This window comes from Protopterus annectens, chromosome 15.part0, assembly GCF_019279795.1.
Source record: "Protopterus annectens isolate FY-2018-M chromosome 15.part0, PAN1.0, whole genome shotgun sequence".
Classification (NCBI taxonomy): Eukaryota; Metazoa; Chordata; order Ceratodontiformes; family Protopteridae; genus Protopterus; species Protopterus annectens.
Window position 1 is genome coordinate 631,254,090 of NC_056749.1, and position 20,984 is coordinate 631,275,073.

At 36.9% G+C, this 20,984-nt stretch overlaps 1 protein-coding gene across 3 annotated transcripts in view; it reads left to right on the plus strand.

The window, feature by feature from the left end:
* The window catches only part of IL13RA2 (interleukin 13 receptor subunit alpha 2), an 899,966-nt gene that overhangs the window by 749,867 nt on the left and 129,115 nt on the right, over window positions 1-20,984 (plus strand). For all 3 annotated transcript variants that reach the window (XM_044057461.1, XM_044057462.1, XM_044057464.1), the window contains one exon: window positions 16,488-16,633. In XM_044057461.1, coding sequence (XP_043913396.1) covers window positions 16,488-16,633 — 146 coding nt within the window. The remainder of the gene's footprint in view (window positions 1-16,487; window positions 16,634-20,984) is intronic.

A 20,984-nucleotide genomic window follows, 5' to 3' on the forward strand; every position in this document is an offset into this window, starting at 1 on the left:
CACATTTGTAACATCAATTCATAGGGACTACAGGTAAGACTGTTATCATTTATCACAGACTTTAGCATGTTCATTTCACAAACAACATTGAGTGTCAATATTTCTTCTGAATCTAGTCAAAAAAAGTGTCTCTAAACTGAATTAGAACCCTGCATTATGTGGCCTCCTTCTGTAAGCTGATTTCACTTGTGTCACAGACATTGTTAGCTGACAGGTAGAATTTCTTCACTTAGTACTGTCCAGAGCACTGACAAAAGTGCACCACCACCTGTTTCAGTTGTACCACTGAGAGGATTCCAAATGAATTTTTCAGTTTTTACTTTAGGAGGTGAACTATTACTGCTAGGGAACACTACCAGTCAAGAGTGTGCAAGGCCAAATGGCATGCAAAGGATGCAGAAAAAAAAACAGTTGAAATAAAGGAAGCATTTAGTTAAAATGTACATTTCTGATGTTACTTCCACTTTGTTGTCTTTTAGCATGAACATATGCATCAAACCAATAAATTAACAGCATGCGGTTGAGATTACTATCAACATTTGCTACAAACACAGACATATGAGAGAATGAAGGGAAATTAGATTATGTATAAGGAAGATGTGAGATTGTATCAATTCACATTAAAACTGTAACAGAAACTAGCATTGAAAGCTGTTTATTTGCCAGTAGATATGTGGATGAATGTGATCTTAGTTACAATTAAGCTGATATTTTGTCACAGACTATAAAACAAATATTTGCAACACTGCAGTTGTTTGTCTTTCTTTATTTTGTAAGCAGCATTCCCTTATCTATGATTTTATAATGTTATCTCCTTTGCATTGCTTTTGCTATGTATTTTAATGAGTAAAGTACATCCTTAGAATTGCAGAATTATTATTCAGAGGCACAAAGTGCGATTATAAACAATTCATAAAATTTTAAGAATATTGTTTTCCTAACTCAGTCAATGTAATCCCGGAATTAAGTTTGTTCTCCCTGACACACTCTCAATATGTGTACATCAGAGGACAAACTATGAAACTGATTGTTCCTGCAGTCAGAGTAATCAATCACACTTGTAAGCCCTTAGCAAGTAACACTTCTCAGTGCTCGTCCTTGCAAAGGAAGGGGATGTGCATGCAATTGTGAAGACTCTTGCATCATGTTTACATTTCCTGCATTTAGTGCAGATTTTAGAATTCATGAAAGCTAATTAGTTGACATCTCATTTGCATTTTCACAGTGCTCAGTGGATTGAATCTGCACTATTTCGTAATAATTGTGTAAGCAAGGAAATTATGTTGTGGTAGGGGAGACTGTTTGGATCCACAGAGCTCCATGCTATTTGCTTGCATAACTTGTTTCTAGTTTCAGAATTGACTTGTTGCAAAGGTGTGTTGCTGTTGTTTACAAAATGCTGTATTTCAATTTTACTGATGGATTACATTTCACAGTATATCCATTGCTTTACTGTCTGCGTTGTTTGCACCTTGCTGGTGGCATAGCATGTATATCAGTGAGTGTTTCCATTACAGCTGTTTGTAAAGAATGTAACATGGCATTATGGAAACTTTTCTAATCACATCTGGCCAGTTAATGTAGAAGAGTGTCATATCACATAGCAGGAAGGTCAGGATATTGATGTTTGTAGCCCACAGAATGTGTTAAACCTGTGATATATAAATGACTGCACTCCACATCCACAGTGTTAGCCATTTGTAACGTTAAATTTACATTGCTTTTGTTAATGCTGTAATGCTTACATGCATCTTGTCTTCCTTACATAACTCATACACTTGATCTTTGTTTCCTTTATTTATTTATTTATTTATTTTTTGTGGTGGAGTTTCTGTATTTACTTGTCTGTACTAATATGGAGCTTTCATTTTTAAATTATTTTGTACATTCATACATACATATTTATTTTGTTGGAAACAACTTGTGTGACAATTGTGTGTTTTACATTTCTTTTATGTTTCAACAAATATAGGGGTATGGCATCCAAGACATCTGCTGACTGTAAAATGTCACAGTGACACAGAGAATGAAGTTATCATCCAAGTTGTCATCCAAACACTATGTTGACATGGCTCCTTTCTCTGAGAAAGAAACAGAGGAGGCAAGTTTTCTAGTGACTGTATCTGGGGGCAAATGATCTATGTAAATGGTGCAGAAGGCCATAGTCATATATATCACCAAGTCTTACATAGGGCCAGTGAAATAACATACATGATATGAAGGGCATGTGAAATTGGCCGGGAATATATGACTTCTTGGTAGGAGTTGGAGATGTCCTGCTAAAAAGCCACCACTCACTGAAATTGAGGAGTTTCTGCCCACTGTCAAACATCCCTGACACCTCAACAGAGAGTTCTCACAGAATAACCAGTGATTTTTTTTTTCATGGAGGACAACACCACTGGCTATATGGCAGAACTTCCAAGTATGCAATACAATTCAAAAATTCACACTCAGTTCCTTAGTGTTAGGCTTGCCCTTATGTATCCCCCCATCACCCTGTGCTAGTGATGATTACTGTGCCCTGCTCTATGCACATTTTTCATGTACTTTTGTTTGCATATATGAGTGGAAAGTGAAATGCTTGACTCACATTAGTGGATAAAGTCCGTAGGTGGCTATTGTGGACATCAGTCATACACTATTACTGACAATACTGTACACATGAGAGATGTCTCATTTTACAGACATATAGCTTTTTGCATATGAAACTAAGCAGTTATCATACTCTTTCTTTTTTCAGACAGGTTGTACACTTTGGGCCTCAGGTGAGGGTGGAAGAGGTTAGTTATTACATCTACTGTTTGCCTGTCTATTCGGTATTGCTCTATGATTTCCATGTCATGCAGTTCATAATGTCAAATCCATAGTAATGCAGTTTTGGATTTCAGGCAAATGGCTACACTAAGTGTACATGCTTGATTTATAGGTTACTAAAAGCTCTGCTATGTTGACTTGGTTAATTAGTATGTACTTCAACTGGTTCTGCTTTCATTTGCATATTCTACTGCTTACCCTTGTTTTGAGACTGTACACTAAGTGTACAGTCATTTAACGAATACCAAATAGCATGTTTCTGTGTGTGCAGTGCACCGCTCTATGTACATGATAGCTGCACTTAGTGTAGCTGTTCACAAATCAAGCCCTATGTCTTATTGACAACATACTCTGTAAATTAATGCACTTTTCTAGCACTCTTACTGGTAAATGGAGTTTAGTTTTTGTTAATTTGTAAGACTAAAAACACCAGTACAGTCTAAAGACACAGGATTATTCTTCAGGAAGGTACATTCCTTTACCACATGGCAGAAATTATGCTTTAATATTTTATATTTTAATAACACAAAGTATGCAAGATTGAAGGATATAGTTAATCTGCTTATATTTTTTACAGATTTGTCCAGAATATCTCCCTTTGTCTTTATCTCTCTCTCTATATATATAAAATATATGTATATACGCATACTACACACGTACTACACACACACACACACACACACACATATATATATATATATATATATATATATATATATATATATATATATATATATATATCTATATCTTTACTGGAAAGGCTCACCCAGATTCTGCTACAGTTTGCTGTGAGGGAAAGGATAGTTTGCTTTTTATTTGTTGTGTTTTGTATTACTTTATTGGCCTTTTCTATTTTGTATACTGTGATTTCTTTTCTTTACACTGTGCTTTACTTGTATTTTGCTTTTAACTGCATACTAAAACTTGAAAAGAGACCACAGCTCTGTCTCTTGTGAGTTAGACAGAAATTAGAAGAGGTCAATTAAGGAGTCACACATACGTCATAACAGGTCAGCTAAGGATAATCATCTGTGAAGTGAGGGGGTAGAGCTAGGAACTAAACCTTCTATTTAAGGGGTAAAATAAAACATTTCAGAGCTTTACTGGAAAAGGCTCACCCAGATTCTGCTACAGTTTGCTGTGAGGGAAAGGTTAGTTTGCTTTTTATTTGTTGTGTTTTGTATCACTTTATTGCTTTTTTCTATTTTGTATAATGTGATTTGTTTTTATTTACACTGTGTTTTACTTGTATTCTGGTTTTAACTGCATACTAAAACTTGAAAAGAGACCACAGCCTGTCTTTTATGAGTCAGACAGAAATTATTCCCACCCTCCTACCCAGTTACTGTTGTGACCTTAAACATCACTGTCTTTCTAGTTGCTTGCCACTTATGTTAATTTGACCATATAGGTAATTTCCTCTCTGCTTTTACTGGCTGGTGTGAGTAAGCACATTATCATTTTGTGAAATCACTCCCCTTCAACTTTTTAAATGTATTGGCTAAACTACTGTATTCCATAGTATGACCACCCCCTTTCAATCTATCTTGCTGTTTTAAAAATAATGGCTCTCCACTAAAACTTAACTTTTAGACAGGTAAAACTTAAGTTACCTACTTTCACATCTAACTCCTCTAGTGCACATTGCAGTGTTTAGGATAAACCATTTTTCATCTTAACTTTAAGCATCTATTGCAAGACCACAAGTTATTGTAGAGACCACATTCTGCCTTACAGCAGTCATCTTGGGATTAGAGCTTCTGTTTTCTCCTGGTGAGAGAAGGAGTGCAGTTGCATTATTTCCTGGAGACTGCTGATCACCAGAAAGCTTAATAACTGCTTTATAGGTGACAGCTTATAATCTGTTCTATATTCTGATCCTGGTGACAATAGGAGTAGAGTGCACTGATTCCTGACTCTTTCTGGTTGGAGAGTGAGTGTCTGTGCTTAACATACCTGAATGGTCTGGTTGCTATTCGAGGCATCTATCAGAAAAAGGCTACAAGCCTACAGACCTTTGCATCATCTGGGACAAGACTGTGGATCACCAGACAGGCCATGGCCTGCTTCTCGTCTTGGGACTGGTGCTAAAACTAGCTAGGTTTAGCTAGAAATAGCCAGTTGTTTAATTTCAGCACTCAAAACTGTTTCCGTGTGCTCAGCACTTGCTCAGAACTCATTGTAAGCACTAAATAAACTACAAATGACTACAGCACTCGACTTGCCTCACTTGTCAAGAAAAATAGTTCATAGTACTTAAATTAATAAGCACTTATCCAGGCATGTCCATGGGTCAGCTCTTGGTGTTTTCTCCTGTCCATCTGATGAATCTGGGCATCTTGGGGCAATGTAGAAATTGCCTCATATACACTGACAACCCTCTCCTCCTACCACCCAACACTACAGCCTGTGAGAGATGCACTTATATAGCCAAACTGGAAGCCAAGCTCTCTCCAGCCAAGACTGGACTAGACAGTCAAGAGGAGAAGGTTAATACCTGCACCACACCACACTCCACACATAGTCCTTCAAAACCCACACTACCAAAACCCACACACAGAAACACAAAGCACATTCATGGAGGCTCTCAATAAAAATCTGCCCAAACAACAGAGACCTCCCAAGCTGAAATGCAGACAACCACCACCCCCCAACACTACCCAAATGACAGCCCACAAAATCAGTGTGCTGCTCAACATCAGACCATAAGGCAAAACAACGTACCCAACACACTAGTCATAGGTGACTCTATAGTCAGGCACACTGATGTCCCATTCACCAGGCTAAACAAGGAGAAAGTTACTGTCAGCTGCCTGTCAGGTGTCAGGATCCGCCACATAATGCATGCATTCAGGTCACTCCACAACAAGTACAAATATGACTGTCATTGTCCATGTTGGTGTGAATGACCTGAGATGTACCTCCCTGGAATACATGAAAAGAGACATGGAGGAGCTCTCAGATCTTGTAGCCCAGGCATGTATGATGCTAGCCCTGAGTAGCATCCTGCCATCACCCAGAATGATACCACAGTACAAGGACAAAATGATTGACTTCAACAATTGGTTAAGCTTCTAGTGTCATTCTAAGGGGATCCCATATCTGTCTGCCTGGGACGACATGGTCGACAGACCACAATGCTTTGCCAGAGATGGCCTGCACCTGTCGCCCCTGGGATTCCGGATACTGGCTAAAGCTGTTGCCACCCCATAGTGCCTTTTTTAGACAAGGTTCAAATGCTAAATTCACCACAGTAACAGGTACAATCAAGCAAACTCTGAGGATAATGCTACTCAATGCAAGATGTCTAAACCTCAAAATGCACTCACTCGAGGCACTCCTTAAAATGGAGAACATTGACATCTGTGCAGTGATGGAGACTTGGTTCAAGGCTCCAGACAGCACCCCTGCATTACCAGGCTATAATTCATACCACACCTTTCGGCCGACTAACCTGTACCGAAACACTAAAGGTGGAGGCGTGTCCATAATCATTAAGGATATCCACACCTCCAGGCTAGTTGCTCAACATAATGCATCTGAAACTATGCAAGTGTAACTAACACTGGACAAGACTGCAATCCAGATTGTAGCTTGTTACAGATCCCCCACCATGCCCCAGGATTCCCACTCTTAATTTCTTAAGATACTGGAAAATATTAACCCAATACCTTAATTATGGGCGATTTCAACTACATCACCATCAAATGGGAAAACTACTCATGTACCAACTCATTCACTCAACGTTTTCTGGAATTCATATATTCCAATGCCTTGGATCAGCTTGTCCACACCCCCACCAGGGGCAGCAATAGCCTGGCCCTCATCGTTACCAATATGGGTAACCGGTGTTCCATGCCAGAGGTCAACTCCTCGCTGGTCAGTTCCGACCACAAGCGAATCATCCTACACATTCATATCCCACTCCCACCCCCCATTAAGGAAACCACCATCAAAAACTACTCCAGTGCCAACTTCATGCTTCTTAAGACAGAACGACATCACCACAGTAGTCAGGAAATCCTTTCTATATGGTACAGCCCATTACAAAAGGGTTCTCCTCTAGAAAAAAGGAGGTCATTGTTCATCTCTACTCAGCCCTCACTAGAGCCATTATAAAGTGCAATGCCCCATTTGGCATGCATCTCACAAGACACCTACAACAACTGGAAAGGTGACAGAAGTACCTCACTAAGAGGATTAGTGGCCTGAAACAGATGCCATACGCAGACCATCTTAAAAACTCCAGCTCTACTCCATTGCATATTGCCTACTCAGAAGCGATCTCTGCCTAACATGCAAAGCTATGTCAAACCCAGTGCTGTTGGACATGCTACACTTAAGGAAATCCCAGTCTCTCCGAACCACATGCTCCAGGGACCTAAATGTTGTCACCACAATAAACAGCACATGCTGGAGGGATAGATTCCTGTCTCAGAGACTTCCCATACTCTGGAGCAAACTACCCATTCATGTTAAGCAAAGCTCCTCATAGCTCTCGTTAAGAAAAATCTTAACGACTGGATGGAAAATAGAAAATTCACCCTGGGTATCACTTCTGTGGCACTGCTCGACAGGGGCACAGGAAAATAATTTTCTTGGGTGGCGAAAACCAGGGAACCTTTTTGGCTAGGCTTATATAGGCCCCAGGGCCGATAGCCTAGTCCCTATCTATGAACCCATTAACCTATATATATACATATATATATATATATATATATATATATATATATATATATATATATATATATATATATATATATATACATATATTTGTGTGTATCTGTGTGTGTGTAGAGATATAGACATATAAGTGCTATATGAGTTATTTCTGCATACATTTTATTTCTTGGTGAAACAATGGTGTTTTCTGTCGCTGGTTTGTTGACTTATGCAATGGTTGAAGTTTATTATACTGATCATTGCATAATTCAATTTTTTTCGAGTTTGTGCAACCCTGGAGTTATTATATTTAATTTCTGGGGGTGTGGGGGGCACAGTTCCCACACTGGGGATGTGGGGGCAAAGCGATTGTTTTACTTTCTTAATGACAAATGTGACCTACCGGTTTATATTTTTGATTACTTTTTTTGTGATGATTTTAGTGGCTATTAATGGTAATCAACATCAAATTTGTTCAGTGTTTTGTGTTTTGATCAAACTCACCAGAGATTATTCATTATAAATGCATGTCTGCATTCATATATACAAGTATGTATTGTTTTTCTTTCAAACATACAAGCATGAAAATACAGATGATTCATACTGGCATTTCAAAAATCATACAAAAAAAAAAAAAAGAGATTGCAATAGGAGAGAGACAGTTATGGTGCCATAATGCTGATTGTATTGTTTTTGTATTTACAATGTTCATTGTAGTGCTGTTTCTACTCCTGTCATCTGTGTGCTTTTTATTTCAACATTTCTGATTATCTTATCAGCTTTTTTCCCCACAATTTCTATCTTGTCCAATAAGGTCTCTCCTTCTATTTCTTAGTTTTAGGTTCTGTAAGATATTGTCAAACAGGTTTATATATCTTCAATTACCATTTCCCCTCCCAACCAAGTGAAGTTACAGAACTTCTGTCAGCTACAATAAGGCATGTAATGTTAAACAATTTACTTATCTTCTTTGTGCATACTCTTAGTTTGTGCATGCTCTTAGTTTGTGCATGCTTAAAAAGGACTGTTCAGTAAGGTCACAGCTGCAGTTTAGTGTTTTTGACCCTGTAGTTACTGTGACTGTTGATTACAGAGACGATAAGATAGCTCCTAATTGTGGCCGACCCCCGTACTTCCCTGTGGTAGATGTACTTTTCTTTCCATCTGCACTTGGTAGCCAAGTCTCCTCTTGCACTGCTTAGTGTCCCATATGAATTTTTATTGTAAGAGCCCTCTCTTGGGTATTGTAATTAACTGATTTATGATATATATTTAATTTAGGTTGCCCTTGTTTTTAGTTGAAAAGCAGATATAATTACATAAATAAATGTTTTTTACTCCTACCTTAATCCTACCTTTTAGTCCTTCTCAGCCAGGGGAAAACCTTGCTGGTCTACTGAGCAGCTGCATATATAGATATAGAGCTATAGATAGATATAGGTATGTCAATAGTTGAATGAGCTAATTATTTTATTGTACTTGTGCCTGGTGTTGAGACAGAGGGACTAGTGCATGACCCTTTTTAGCCCCTAGCTAATCTAAAAGGCAAGACAGTAGCATAAAGACACAAGTGTATATATAAGAAGTAGCTTCTTCCCCCATACTATCTTACTAATGTTTGCTATCCTTAACCCTTACTCTGCCATCAACCTTAACCCTACTCCTTATTCTAGGAAAAATTATTTCAATAACACTACTACATAAGACAGTAGGACACACACACACACACATCCACATCACATGCAGTAGAACACATGCACAATACTAAATCTATCACCTTATATAGCCCATGCTGTGACTCTGATCAACACACACACACACAGTCCTCCAACTCTAAATCTAATCTGTAAGCACATGCTGTCACCCATAATGCTGACACATTTGGTATATCCAAAAGATTCAGCATTAACTACCAAAATCCACTCTTACTTTACCTAAGCAAAGTTGATCTCACTTCTTTTGACATCTCCTGCATTTGACAACATGCACGTTCAACTACTCCTTCAAGTCTTTTCAGAATTTGACAATGGCATTTTCAAGAATTTGATTGAAACCTATATGTAATGTGTGTATATATATATATATATATATATATATATATATATATATATATATATACCAAATCAAGGTGAAATGTCCTTGGAAAAACGAATAAATGTAAAATAAGCACTGTACACCACGTCTCCACAAAGTAACACACTGTTTAATAGGCACCACACAAAAATATACGATGTCGACACAGTTGTAGAAACATAAACGCTCCTGTAAATTCACATGTTTTTGTCAAAAAAACTTCCTCAGATGTAATAAACTAGTGCACACAAGGCTTAAATAGACAATTTACATTTTCTAACACCCAGTGAGATAACATAGGCAATGAATAAATTAATAAATTAAAATATACAACTCAGTTCAATTTCAAAGTATCAAGCGTAAGAAATCGTGCACGTCCAAACTAGAATATATATTTATTCAGTATAATCCCATATTAAAAATGTGTATATGTAAACCAAAATGTTTATTAAAAATCCCTTTTAATCTAGGACTATTTCTACGTTAAAAGACCCAGTGTAATTAATGTAAAAATGTCTATGTTGTAAAATACTATTTCTACCTTAAATATTGTTTAATTTCATAAAATAAATAATTTCCATTTTACTTATTTATTCATATTTAATTATCATTAAGGACATACAAGATATTCATAGTTTGGCAGCTCTAAGCTTGAGTACAGGTTTCAATGACACAATGTCATTTAAATCAGGGCTCTTGGTGGCTTCCAAAATTAACTGCCAATATAATTCCCTGTACTCAAGCCTAGTTTCCCATAAACCACCACTATGGTCCACAATGACTACCTCTATAACAAAAAATTTAAAATCAGATTTTTTGCACTTCTGAGAGTGTTTAAACACGGCACTAGTCTCATTATTTTTTCCAATATTATAATCATGTTCATAAATCCTTTGTTTGAGCTTTCTCTCAGTCTTACCTACATAAAACAAATCACATTGTCCGCATATTACCAGATAAACCGAACCACTTGTTTCGCAATTAGCATACCCGTACAAACTTACACTGGGTGCATCTTCCACATTTAAATGTGTCCGTCTTGTTGTTAGAATAACTACCCTTAATATGTTCGGAGACTCCTTCAAAATATTTTTGATATGACATCCCAAATTTGTTCCATTCATGATCTATAATACTTCTAACCAACCCACTCTCCCCATCATAAGTTAAAACCAAAGCAGAGCCCAGTCCAGGATCATCTTTGACACTACCATCAGGAACTGATGTGAATAAATCTGATGTTTCCTCAGAACCTAATATTGGTGCAAAACATGTACTTCTACCATCATTGACTTCCCTATACACATCCAAAAGTAAATTATCTGGGTGTCCTGTTACCCTAAACATATCTATAATGTAAGAATAAGAATATAACCACCTTCACGATAAACTCTCTCAGCCAAAATAAAAAGTTAAATGATCCATGAGTCTGTAAATGACTGAGAGTGAAGCAGAGCTAAACGAACGAAATGAAGATATCCAAACTTCAGTAAACTTCAGTAAAAATCCAAAACTCTGAAACACTCGTAGAGATACAAAAGTAGATACTGATTTTATTAGACAAGCGCTTTCGCTATAAGTAGCTTCCTCAGGTCTATTTTATACAAATGAAATTAAAACACCATTTTTATAGTCATGTCAATGCAATTAAGACTTATCTTATTTTGTATTTAAAAGGGCAACGTCAATTGTATAAGACCAAAATAAACTATAATGAAGAGCAAACGAACTTAGAAAAATGAACTTATAAAAATGAAGACATATATATAAATCATGTGTATGTATATGTAATGGTTGGGGATGTGATAAATAAATAAATATGGAAGCAAAAATTAAAATCAATGTCTATGTATGAAATAACAGTGTGTATATCTGGGTACATATGTATGGCAATGTATATATATGTAGAAGGCATGTAAATATATGATAAAATCTATAATATAAGTGTGTAGAGGTGTGTGTATATGAACTGTCTATGTACATGGTCAATGTATCTTATAAAAATAAAACAGTATGTATCCTATAAATCCATGCAATGACACTGATATACATTCCTGATGTCTAAAAGTAAAAAATCATTGTGTGTAAACCACTTAATCCTCTACACATAGATGTAACTCCTTTAACATTGGTATTAATAAATACTAAAATGAATAAATATGTACCTTAACGTATCACCATACTATCAAACTAGCCTGTGCATAAATAATTTGTTCTACTTATAAACATACAAGATATTCATAGTTTGGCAGCTCTAAGCTTGAGTACAGGTTTCAATGACACAATGTCATTTAAATCAGGGCTCTTGGTGGCTTCCAAAATTAACTGCCAATATAATTCCCTGTACTCAAGCCTAGTTTCCCATAAACCACCACTATGGTCCACATTGACTACCTCTATAACAAAAAATTTAAAATCAGATTTTTTGCACTTCTGAGAGTGTTTAAACATGGCACTAGTCTCATTATTTTTTCCAATATTATAATCATGTTCATAAGTCCTTTGTTTGAGCTTTCTCTCAGTCTTACCTACATAAAACAAATCACATTGTCCGCATATTACCAGATAAACCGAACCACTTGTTTCGCAATTAGCATACCATTACAAACTTACACTGGGTGCATCTTCCACATTTAAATGTGTCCGTCTTGTTGTTAGAATAACTACCCTTAATATGTTCGGAGACTCCTTCAAAATATTTTGATATGACATCCCAAATTTGTTCCATTCATGATCTATAATACTTCTAACCAACCCACTCTCCCCATCATAAGTTAAAACCAAAGCAGAGCCCAGTCCAGGATCATCTTTGACACTACCATCAGGAACTGATGTGAATAAATCTGATGTTTCCTCAGAACCTAATATTGGTGCAAAACATGTACTTCTACCATCATTGACTTCCCTATACACATCCAAAAGTAAATTATCTGGGTGTCCTGTTACCCTAAACATATCTATAATGTAAGAATAAGAATATAACCACCTTCACGATAAACTCTCTCAGCCAAAATAAAAAGTTAAATGATCCATGAGTCTGTAAATGACTGAGAGTGAAGCAGAGCTAAACGAACGAAATGAAGATATCCAAACTTCAGTAAACTTCAGTAAAAATCCAAAACTCTGAAACACTCGTAGAGATACAAAAGTAGATACTGATTTTATTAGACAAGTGCTTTCGCTATAAGTAGCTTCCTCAGGTCTATTTTATACAAATGAAATTAAAACACCATTTTTATAGTCATGTCAATGCAATTAAGACTTATCTTATTTTGTATTTAAAAGGGCAACGTCAATTGTATAAGACCAAAATAAACTATAATGAAGAGCAAACGAACTTATAAAAATGAACTTATAAAAATGAACTTATAAAAATGAAGACATATATATAAATCATGTGTATGTATATGTAATGGTTGGGGATGTGATAAATAAATAAATATGGAAGCAAAAATTAAAATCAATGTCTATGTATGAAATAACAGTGTGTATATCTGGGTACATATGTATGGCAATGTATATATATGTAGAAGGCATGTAAATATATGATAAAATCTATAATATAAGTGTGTAGAGGTGTGTGTATATGAACTGTCTATGTACATGGTCAATGTATCTTATAAAAATAAAACAGTATGTATCCTATAAATCCATGCAATGACACTGATATACATTCCTGATGTCTAAAAGTAAAAAATCATTGTGTGTAAACTACTTAATCCTCTACACATAGATGCAACTCCTTTAACATTGGTATTAATAAATACTAAAATGAATAAATATGTACCTTAACGTATCACCATACTATCAAACTAGCCTGTGCATAAATAATTTGTTCTACTTATAAACATACAAGATATTCATAGTTTGGCAGCTCTAAGCTTGAGTACAGGTTTCAATGACACAATGTCATTTAAATCAGGGCTCTTGGTGGCTTCCAAAATTAACTGCCAATATAATTCCCTGTACTCAAGCCTAGTTTCCCATAAACCACCACTATGGTCCACATTGACTACCTCTATAACAAAAAATTTAAAATCAGATTTTTTGCACTTCTGAGAGTGTTTAAACATGGCACTAGTCTCATTATTTTTTCCAATATTATAATCATGTTCATAAATCCTTTGTTTGAGCTTTCTCTCAGTCTTACCTACATAAAACAAATCACATTGTCCGCATATTACCAGATAAACCGAACCACTTGTTTCGCAATTAGCATACCCGTACAAACTTACACTGGGTGCATCTTCCACATTTAAATGTGTCCGTCTTGTTGTTAGAATAACTACCCTTAATATGTTCGGAGACTCCTTCAAAATATTTTTGATATGACATCCCAAATTTGTTCCATTCATGATCTATAATACTTCTAACCAACCCACTCTCCCCATCATAAGTTAAAACCAAAGCAGAGCCCAGTCCAGGATCATCTTTGACACTACCATCAGGAACTGATGTGAATAAATCTGATGTTTCCTCAGAACCTAATATTGGTGCAAAACATGTACTTCTACCATCATTGACTTCCCTATACACATCCAAAAGTAAATTATCTGGGTGTCCTGTTACCCTAAACATATCTATAATGTATGTAGATTCATTATGGAAATCTGTCACATGAGGTCATCCTACTTGCTCTGACTAATTGCCCTTTTACCACCCCTCTTTTTTGGTGGGGTGGATGGGCACTAGAATAGTGTAGATAGGAATTTGAGAAGGTTGCCTTTCCTATGAATTTTTGATTTAAGCTTATGATCTAACCTATACAGGTACACATCCAAGTAATTCATCTCATTAATACTTGTCTGGTGTGTAAACTCCAAAATAATTAGTGGTACTAGATAAATAATTTAGAAAATCAAGGAACTTTTCAACCGAACTATTCCAGAAGATAACTATGTCATCCAGGAAACGTCCGTAGAAGTTCCAACATAAATTATAAGGTGAAGAAAAAACATATTGTTTTTCTCACTGTAAAAGAATGATATTAGCAGATGTGGGTGCACCCATTGCCACACCTTTCAGTTGCTTGAAATACTGTCCTTAAAAAATATATAAAATTATTCTGTAACACAATTTCCATCAAAACCAAACAAGTACGGAGCACATTAAAAGGAATATCCTTACAACGCACCAAGAATTCTTCAAACCACACCAAACCTATATTATGGAGGATACATGTAAATAAATCAATCACATCCAACGTACAAAACATACTAGAATCAGCAACATTGACCTTAATAATGAGTTTTAAAAATTCCCATGAATCTTTTAACAATTGCGTACTATTCATTACTAACTTTTTTAGTTTATTGTCAATAAATTTGGCTAATGGAGCAGTCAGACTCCTCTGCTGAGACAATAGGTCTCAAAGGTGGGTCAGCAGAGTTTTTATGCGTCTTGGGTATACCAAAAAAAACTAGGTACCCGAGGTTTCTCTACATACAAAAAATTGTAAAGCTCCAAATCAAGAAGCCCTTCCAGAAGTAACTCATTTAGACAAATGTAAGTCTTTCTGTTTACAATGTATACTTCGTTGATTGAGACTCTTTCATAAGTTGTCTCGTTGTTCAGTAGATCAAAAATCTTTGCTTCATATAAAATATGGTCCATAAGGACTACCCCCCCCCCCACCATTATCAGGTTTCATGATTCTAACATTTTTGTTATTCCTTAGATCATTAAGCACAATATGTTCTTGTTTAGTAAGGTTGGAGGGTACCTTATTCCCCTATAAATGTTCGCTTAGTTCACTCTCCACAACCATTTCAAAGTTTTTCAACTGTGGATGTAATGGTGGATTAAATAAGGATTTCCAGTTCTGAATTTTTCTTCTTAAAATTACTATCACCATTGTCAAAAAATAATTGTAGGTTCTTTTGTCTGATAAATATTTTAAAATCAATCAATAAATTAACTAGGTTAGCTTTGGTCCTAGGCATACAAGTGAATCCTTTAATGAAAAGGACGAAATGACCTAACGTGATATCTATATTGGAATAATTAAAAATATTAAAACCTTTACATGAAAGAATACACCCACTTTGTGTGATTAAGTCCACCGGTTCTGTATCCACCGCCCTCTGTTTGGACCAAACTGACCCCTGTGTGATTGATTTCCCTGCCAATAATTCACCAGGTCTTTGTACTTTAATCTTTCCGACCTCCTTAGTTGGGGATACTCTAAATGGTCTATTTAAGCCTTGTGTGCACTAGTTTACTACATCTGAGGAAGTTTTTTTGACGGAAAAGTGTGGATTTACAGGAGTGTTTATGTTTCTACAACTGTGTTGACATAGTTTGTGTGGGGCCTACTAAACTGTGTGTTACTTTGTGGAGACGTGGTGTCCAGTGCTTATTTTACATTTAATATATATATATAAAAACTATAGCCACATGCATATATGGGTGTGCACATGCACACATATAAGTCCATATAACACAACAAACCAGTACTCTATATACGCTGCAATCACTATTTCAGAATCTATCCAAACTTTTGTAAAACAACAGTCTGATGATGGCAGTGGGTGAAACCAGTATGCTTTAAACACTTGTTAAGAGCCAGACTGCTATTTTATAAAAATTTGGATAGAAACAGAATAAATTCTGAAGTAGTGATTGCAGTGTATATAGAATACTGGTATGTTGTGGTAGACTTTGTATTTATTCTGTGAATTTTTAGATGGTTCGTGCACCAGAGTTTGCTTTGTGAAGGATATATGTATACACACGCACACATACACACACACACATGCATGTATATGATATCAATACAGCATATATATATATATATATATATATATATATATATATATATATATATATGTGTGTGTGTGTGTGTAAAATAATTGCAATTACTTATGATAGACATAATTATCAACAAATACATTTAGTTAGTCTTATGTGTTCTGTAATTTTTACTGTGTTTACAGTTAAACCAGATCCTCCTCAAAGATTTAATTTGAACGTGTCTCAGGCTGATAAAATTGATATGGATTGGGAACTTCCTCCAGGAATGGTGCCACCTCAGTGTTTAGAATATGAAGTTCAAATTACAAGGGACTATGATCTGTGGAAGGTATGTTATATCAACTTGTTTGTTACTGTTCTTTCCAAATAAAGGAGTAGTTTTATTGGAATCTAGTGGCATTTTCAAAATAAATATCCTTTACTGTACTATCAGTTTTCATATTTACACTGAAAACCATGTAGATAGCTTAATTTCTTGATTATATTGCCTCAGGACAATCATTCCTTTTTGTTGCGTGATAGCCATTAGATGTACTTTTCTTTTTCTTGCATAAAGACAGTCATATGGATAATTTAATTGTGTTGTGACTGAGGCTATCCCTTTTGGCAACAAACTCTAGCTGGTTTAGAAAGTGGAAAGCTGTATCTGCTTAGAGCTGCCAAAATGAGATTTTTATTGCTATTATTTTTCTGGACATTATTTTGAAGGACATGTATATGTTGGGTAAATTTTTTTCTGAAAGAAGATGAAAAGTGATCCATGATGGGCAGATAATTTATTTTCTTTTGTGAAAGGGATTACAAATAATGCAATGGATTCATGCCAGATGAAGGCCACACTATAAGACAGAGTACTGTGCCTTTTCCTAATTTCTTCTGTCGATATGTGCCCAATATTCTAGTTTCCATGTAACCTTTAACCTGGAAATGTAGAACAGACATTACAGCATTTTTGATATATTTCATACTGTGGAAGAATTACACTTACAGGCTATTTCCTCATCTCTTCAGTGTTGTCTATAAAGTTTTCCAAGAAACAGAATTTATTTCACTGACCATTGTTTAATCAGTGATAGTGTAGGCATACATTATAACAGAGCTATCAGTTTGATCCATCTGTTTTTGGAAGGGCTTTCCTTTGTGAACAAGTCTGGACAAAGAAAGATGTGCAAAGAAGTAGGAATAGTGGGAACTACCTGAGAAGCTAGGATTGTTGGTAATGAGAGATGGCCAAGTGCCTGGTTGCCGGACCAGCCACAAATACAGTCCAGGCTCAGCTGGCACTGGGTACATGGAAACATCCTGTGGGCTTACAGCCTACATGGGGAAGAGTAGTGATGGGAGTACTGCCAACCAGGTGGCTGGCATAATGGATTCAGGCAATAAAACCCTACCAGTGAAAACTCTTTTTAGGAGCATAGCATGTCATCTCACTGGCAAGAGCTGGAACAATAGAGTATAGAGTGTAGATATTCAGTTGGCCTTAACTCAGCAAGTAGCATGGTCTGTAGAACCAGATGTATCACTCAGACATGAGTTACCCTTCACGAGTGGCTACATGTTGGTGCAAGGTTACTGCCCGATGTTCATGTAGGTATGATCTTTTTATGGTGGGTGAAAAGGTTGCCTCACAGCCTCTGTGAATCACAGACAGGAAAACTCTGACATGTTTCCGTATCTGCACCACACTACTGTGCAGAGTGTTCAGCTGGGAAGAGATGGCCGATGTGTTCAAGGGGCGCTGCTGTTGAAATTTAAAGTCCTACTGAGAGACTTTAGATGGCATGTGAAGAATGACAGAAATCACTTGAGGGTTATGAAATGAATAAACAAGCTTTCAGAAAATAATCTGAGTGGTGAGTTTTTAATGGACATCTATAAAAGTTATTGATTGTCTATAAGAAGTACTTCATTCTGATGTAATAGAGTTTGTGGAGCATTGTTACTGAACTTCAGCACTAATCACTGCTTGTCCATAACAGTACATTCAAACACAGTGTGACTCATAAATGTGCCTGGTACATGAATACCCTTCACTAAATGTCATTGTCAGAGTCTGTGGTCATACCATCAGAAGCAGTGCTGAATGGGCTTACCATATGGGTGACCACAGGTGCAGAGCTGTCTGTTGCTCACAACATTTTGGTGAGTTGGTTTCACTGGGGAAACCTAGGAGTGGAAAGTGAATGGAAATGGTTTTCTAACAACCATGTGACAACATTTACTAGAGGCTTCTGCATGACAGGAAGTAAACTCCTTTCTTTAAGATGTTTTTAGATTAATATAGTCATAGAATGTTATTATGCTAATGACCTGGGGGTAGGAGGCTTTCTAAGCCTATCCATGTTTTCCTGAAAGAATAGTGATGTCCAGTATCCAAATAGGATGTTGAGGGCCTGAGGGCCAGGCATTTATAAGCTACCTGTGTCCATAAGGGACATGGGTGCCAGACCCAGTGCAAATTTCCTATTCTCAATCCAGTGGTGTAGGTTGCACATAAATTGGGTAATAGATAAACTCAGCTTCACATAGATAGGAAGCCTCTTCCATAAGAGGGGCAGTCTCTGGAACACATATTTGTCTCTCAACCATGTTCTGGTTAAATCACAGAAAAAATACATGTCCGTAGATCTTATATTTCTGCTACTGTCTGACTTATGGATATGCAGGCAATTCGTAAGTGTTGAGTTTGCATATGCCTTATGAGCCAGGCACAGATCACCCCTCTGCAATCTATAGGAGACCAAGTAGAGGAAAAAGGCTTTAAGGCACTCTGTATAAGGCTGGTTTGTAACTCCTTGTATTATTTTTGTACGGAACCTCTGAGGTCACTCTAATTGCTGCATATGCCTGGTCAGGTAAATACCAAAGGGAGCATTGTATTTTATTGATTGGTATGATAATGGCAGAGTACAATGGGATAATGACCTCTTTGGACCTAGATACCATGCCATTACTTATAAGTTACACAGCACAAAATGATTTCCTCACCACTATGGCCATGTGGTGCTCGAAGGTAAGGCTACTGTCTATGTGAGTATCCAGATCCCTGACCAGTGGGTCAGCTCTTAAGGGTGTATTATCAACATGGCAATTAGCTGGGATGGTTGACTTCCCAATTGGTACAGTTATGTGTTTCTTAGCACTGAGTTTAAGACCACAGCTTTGGCACCATTTGTTAGTCAGAGATGGGCCTTCTTGAAAAATGCTAGTGTCTGCAGGGGAGTCTATGATAACCACAAGCTTGCAATCATCTGCAGACTTAGTCAGCCATAGAACTTCAGTGTTTGCTTCCACTTCAGATAAATAGATGCCAAAAAGGAATGGGCCCAGTACTGAGCCCCGGGAGACTCAGCTAGTGATTGGCCTGTTGGTGGAGGTGACCTCATCTATTTTTTGACTTCCTGGGTTCTATCAATGAGCCAGTTAGCTACACAGCAGATGATAACAGGGTTTAGACATAATTTAGTGAGCTTGTCTATAATGCATTAGTGAAGTATTGCACATCAAAAACTTTGGCTAGGTTGAGGTAAGCTGTGTACACAGTCTTGCCCTCACCCATTGCTTTGGTGACGTTCTCAAAGAAGTACAGCAGACTGAATATGTATGACCTTCCTTTAACAAAGCTGAACTGCAATGGGTCCAGCATTTGCAAGTTACCTATGTCCTCGCTTATGTCCTTCATGATTCTTTCCATGGCCTTACATATCAGGCTGGTCAGATGTGTGGGCCTGTTGTTACTTGGATCGGTGGTTGGACCTCCTTCTTGCAGGGGAATGATTGTCACAATCTTCCATTCCTTGGTCACAAAGCCTGACTGTTGTCTCCAGATGAAAAGTTATTTAAGTGGACCAGAGAAGGCATATTTCATGCTATTTAGTATACATCTCAGGTTGTTGTTAGGGCCAGTCGATGGGGTGTTTTTGGCCTTGGAAACTGCATTGATAACCTGTTCCCTAGTAATGGTTGGGGGGATTGTGGTATGTGGTATTTTTTTGGACTGTCGGGGGGAGTTGGGGGAGAAGTTTGAGCTGAACCTGTCAACCAAAAGTTGGCAACGGCCTCTGGTTCAGTGTGTGTGTGATGCCATTTACGAGTTCTGCACATTGTTGTGTATTTTCCCTGAGGTTATGGACATAGCTGCAGAAAGCTTTGTGGTTGTCCTTTGCCCTTCTTTGCCTAAGAACTTTAGCCTTTGAAGTATTACTTAACCCTCTTAGCTGTCTGTTTACATTGGTTATGTGGTTTTTAGAATGTTGGACTTTTTTTCTTTCTAAGCTTGGCCAAGGGTTTTTCTTTTGCTGTATAACTGATTGATATTTTGATTCCACCAGGATGGCCTGTCTTTTGAGTTTCTTATTCTTAATATGAGTGGGCACTGCTTGCTCTGTACAGCTATCACTATGGCTGTACAGGGATTTTGTAAGTAGCTGAGCATATGCTATGGTGTTTACTGGATTTGGGGGTGCTTGGAATTTAGCTATGGTGTTGTGCTGCTTGGTACAGAGGGGTTAGCCTTGGAATTGTTCGTAAAGGTTTTTGGTTTTGCTGGGTCCTCAAATTTAATTTCTTTTTCAAGTAATATTGCCTTATGGTCAGATCTGATAAGCAGGGGCATTACATTGGGTGAGGAACATCACTCCTCCATGCCTGAGTATAAGAACAAGGATGTCTGTATC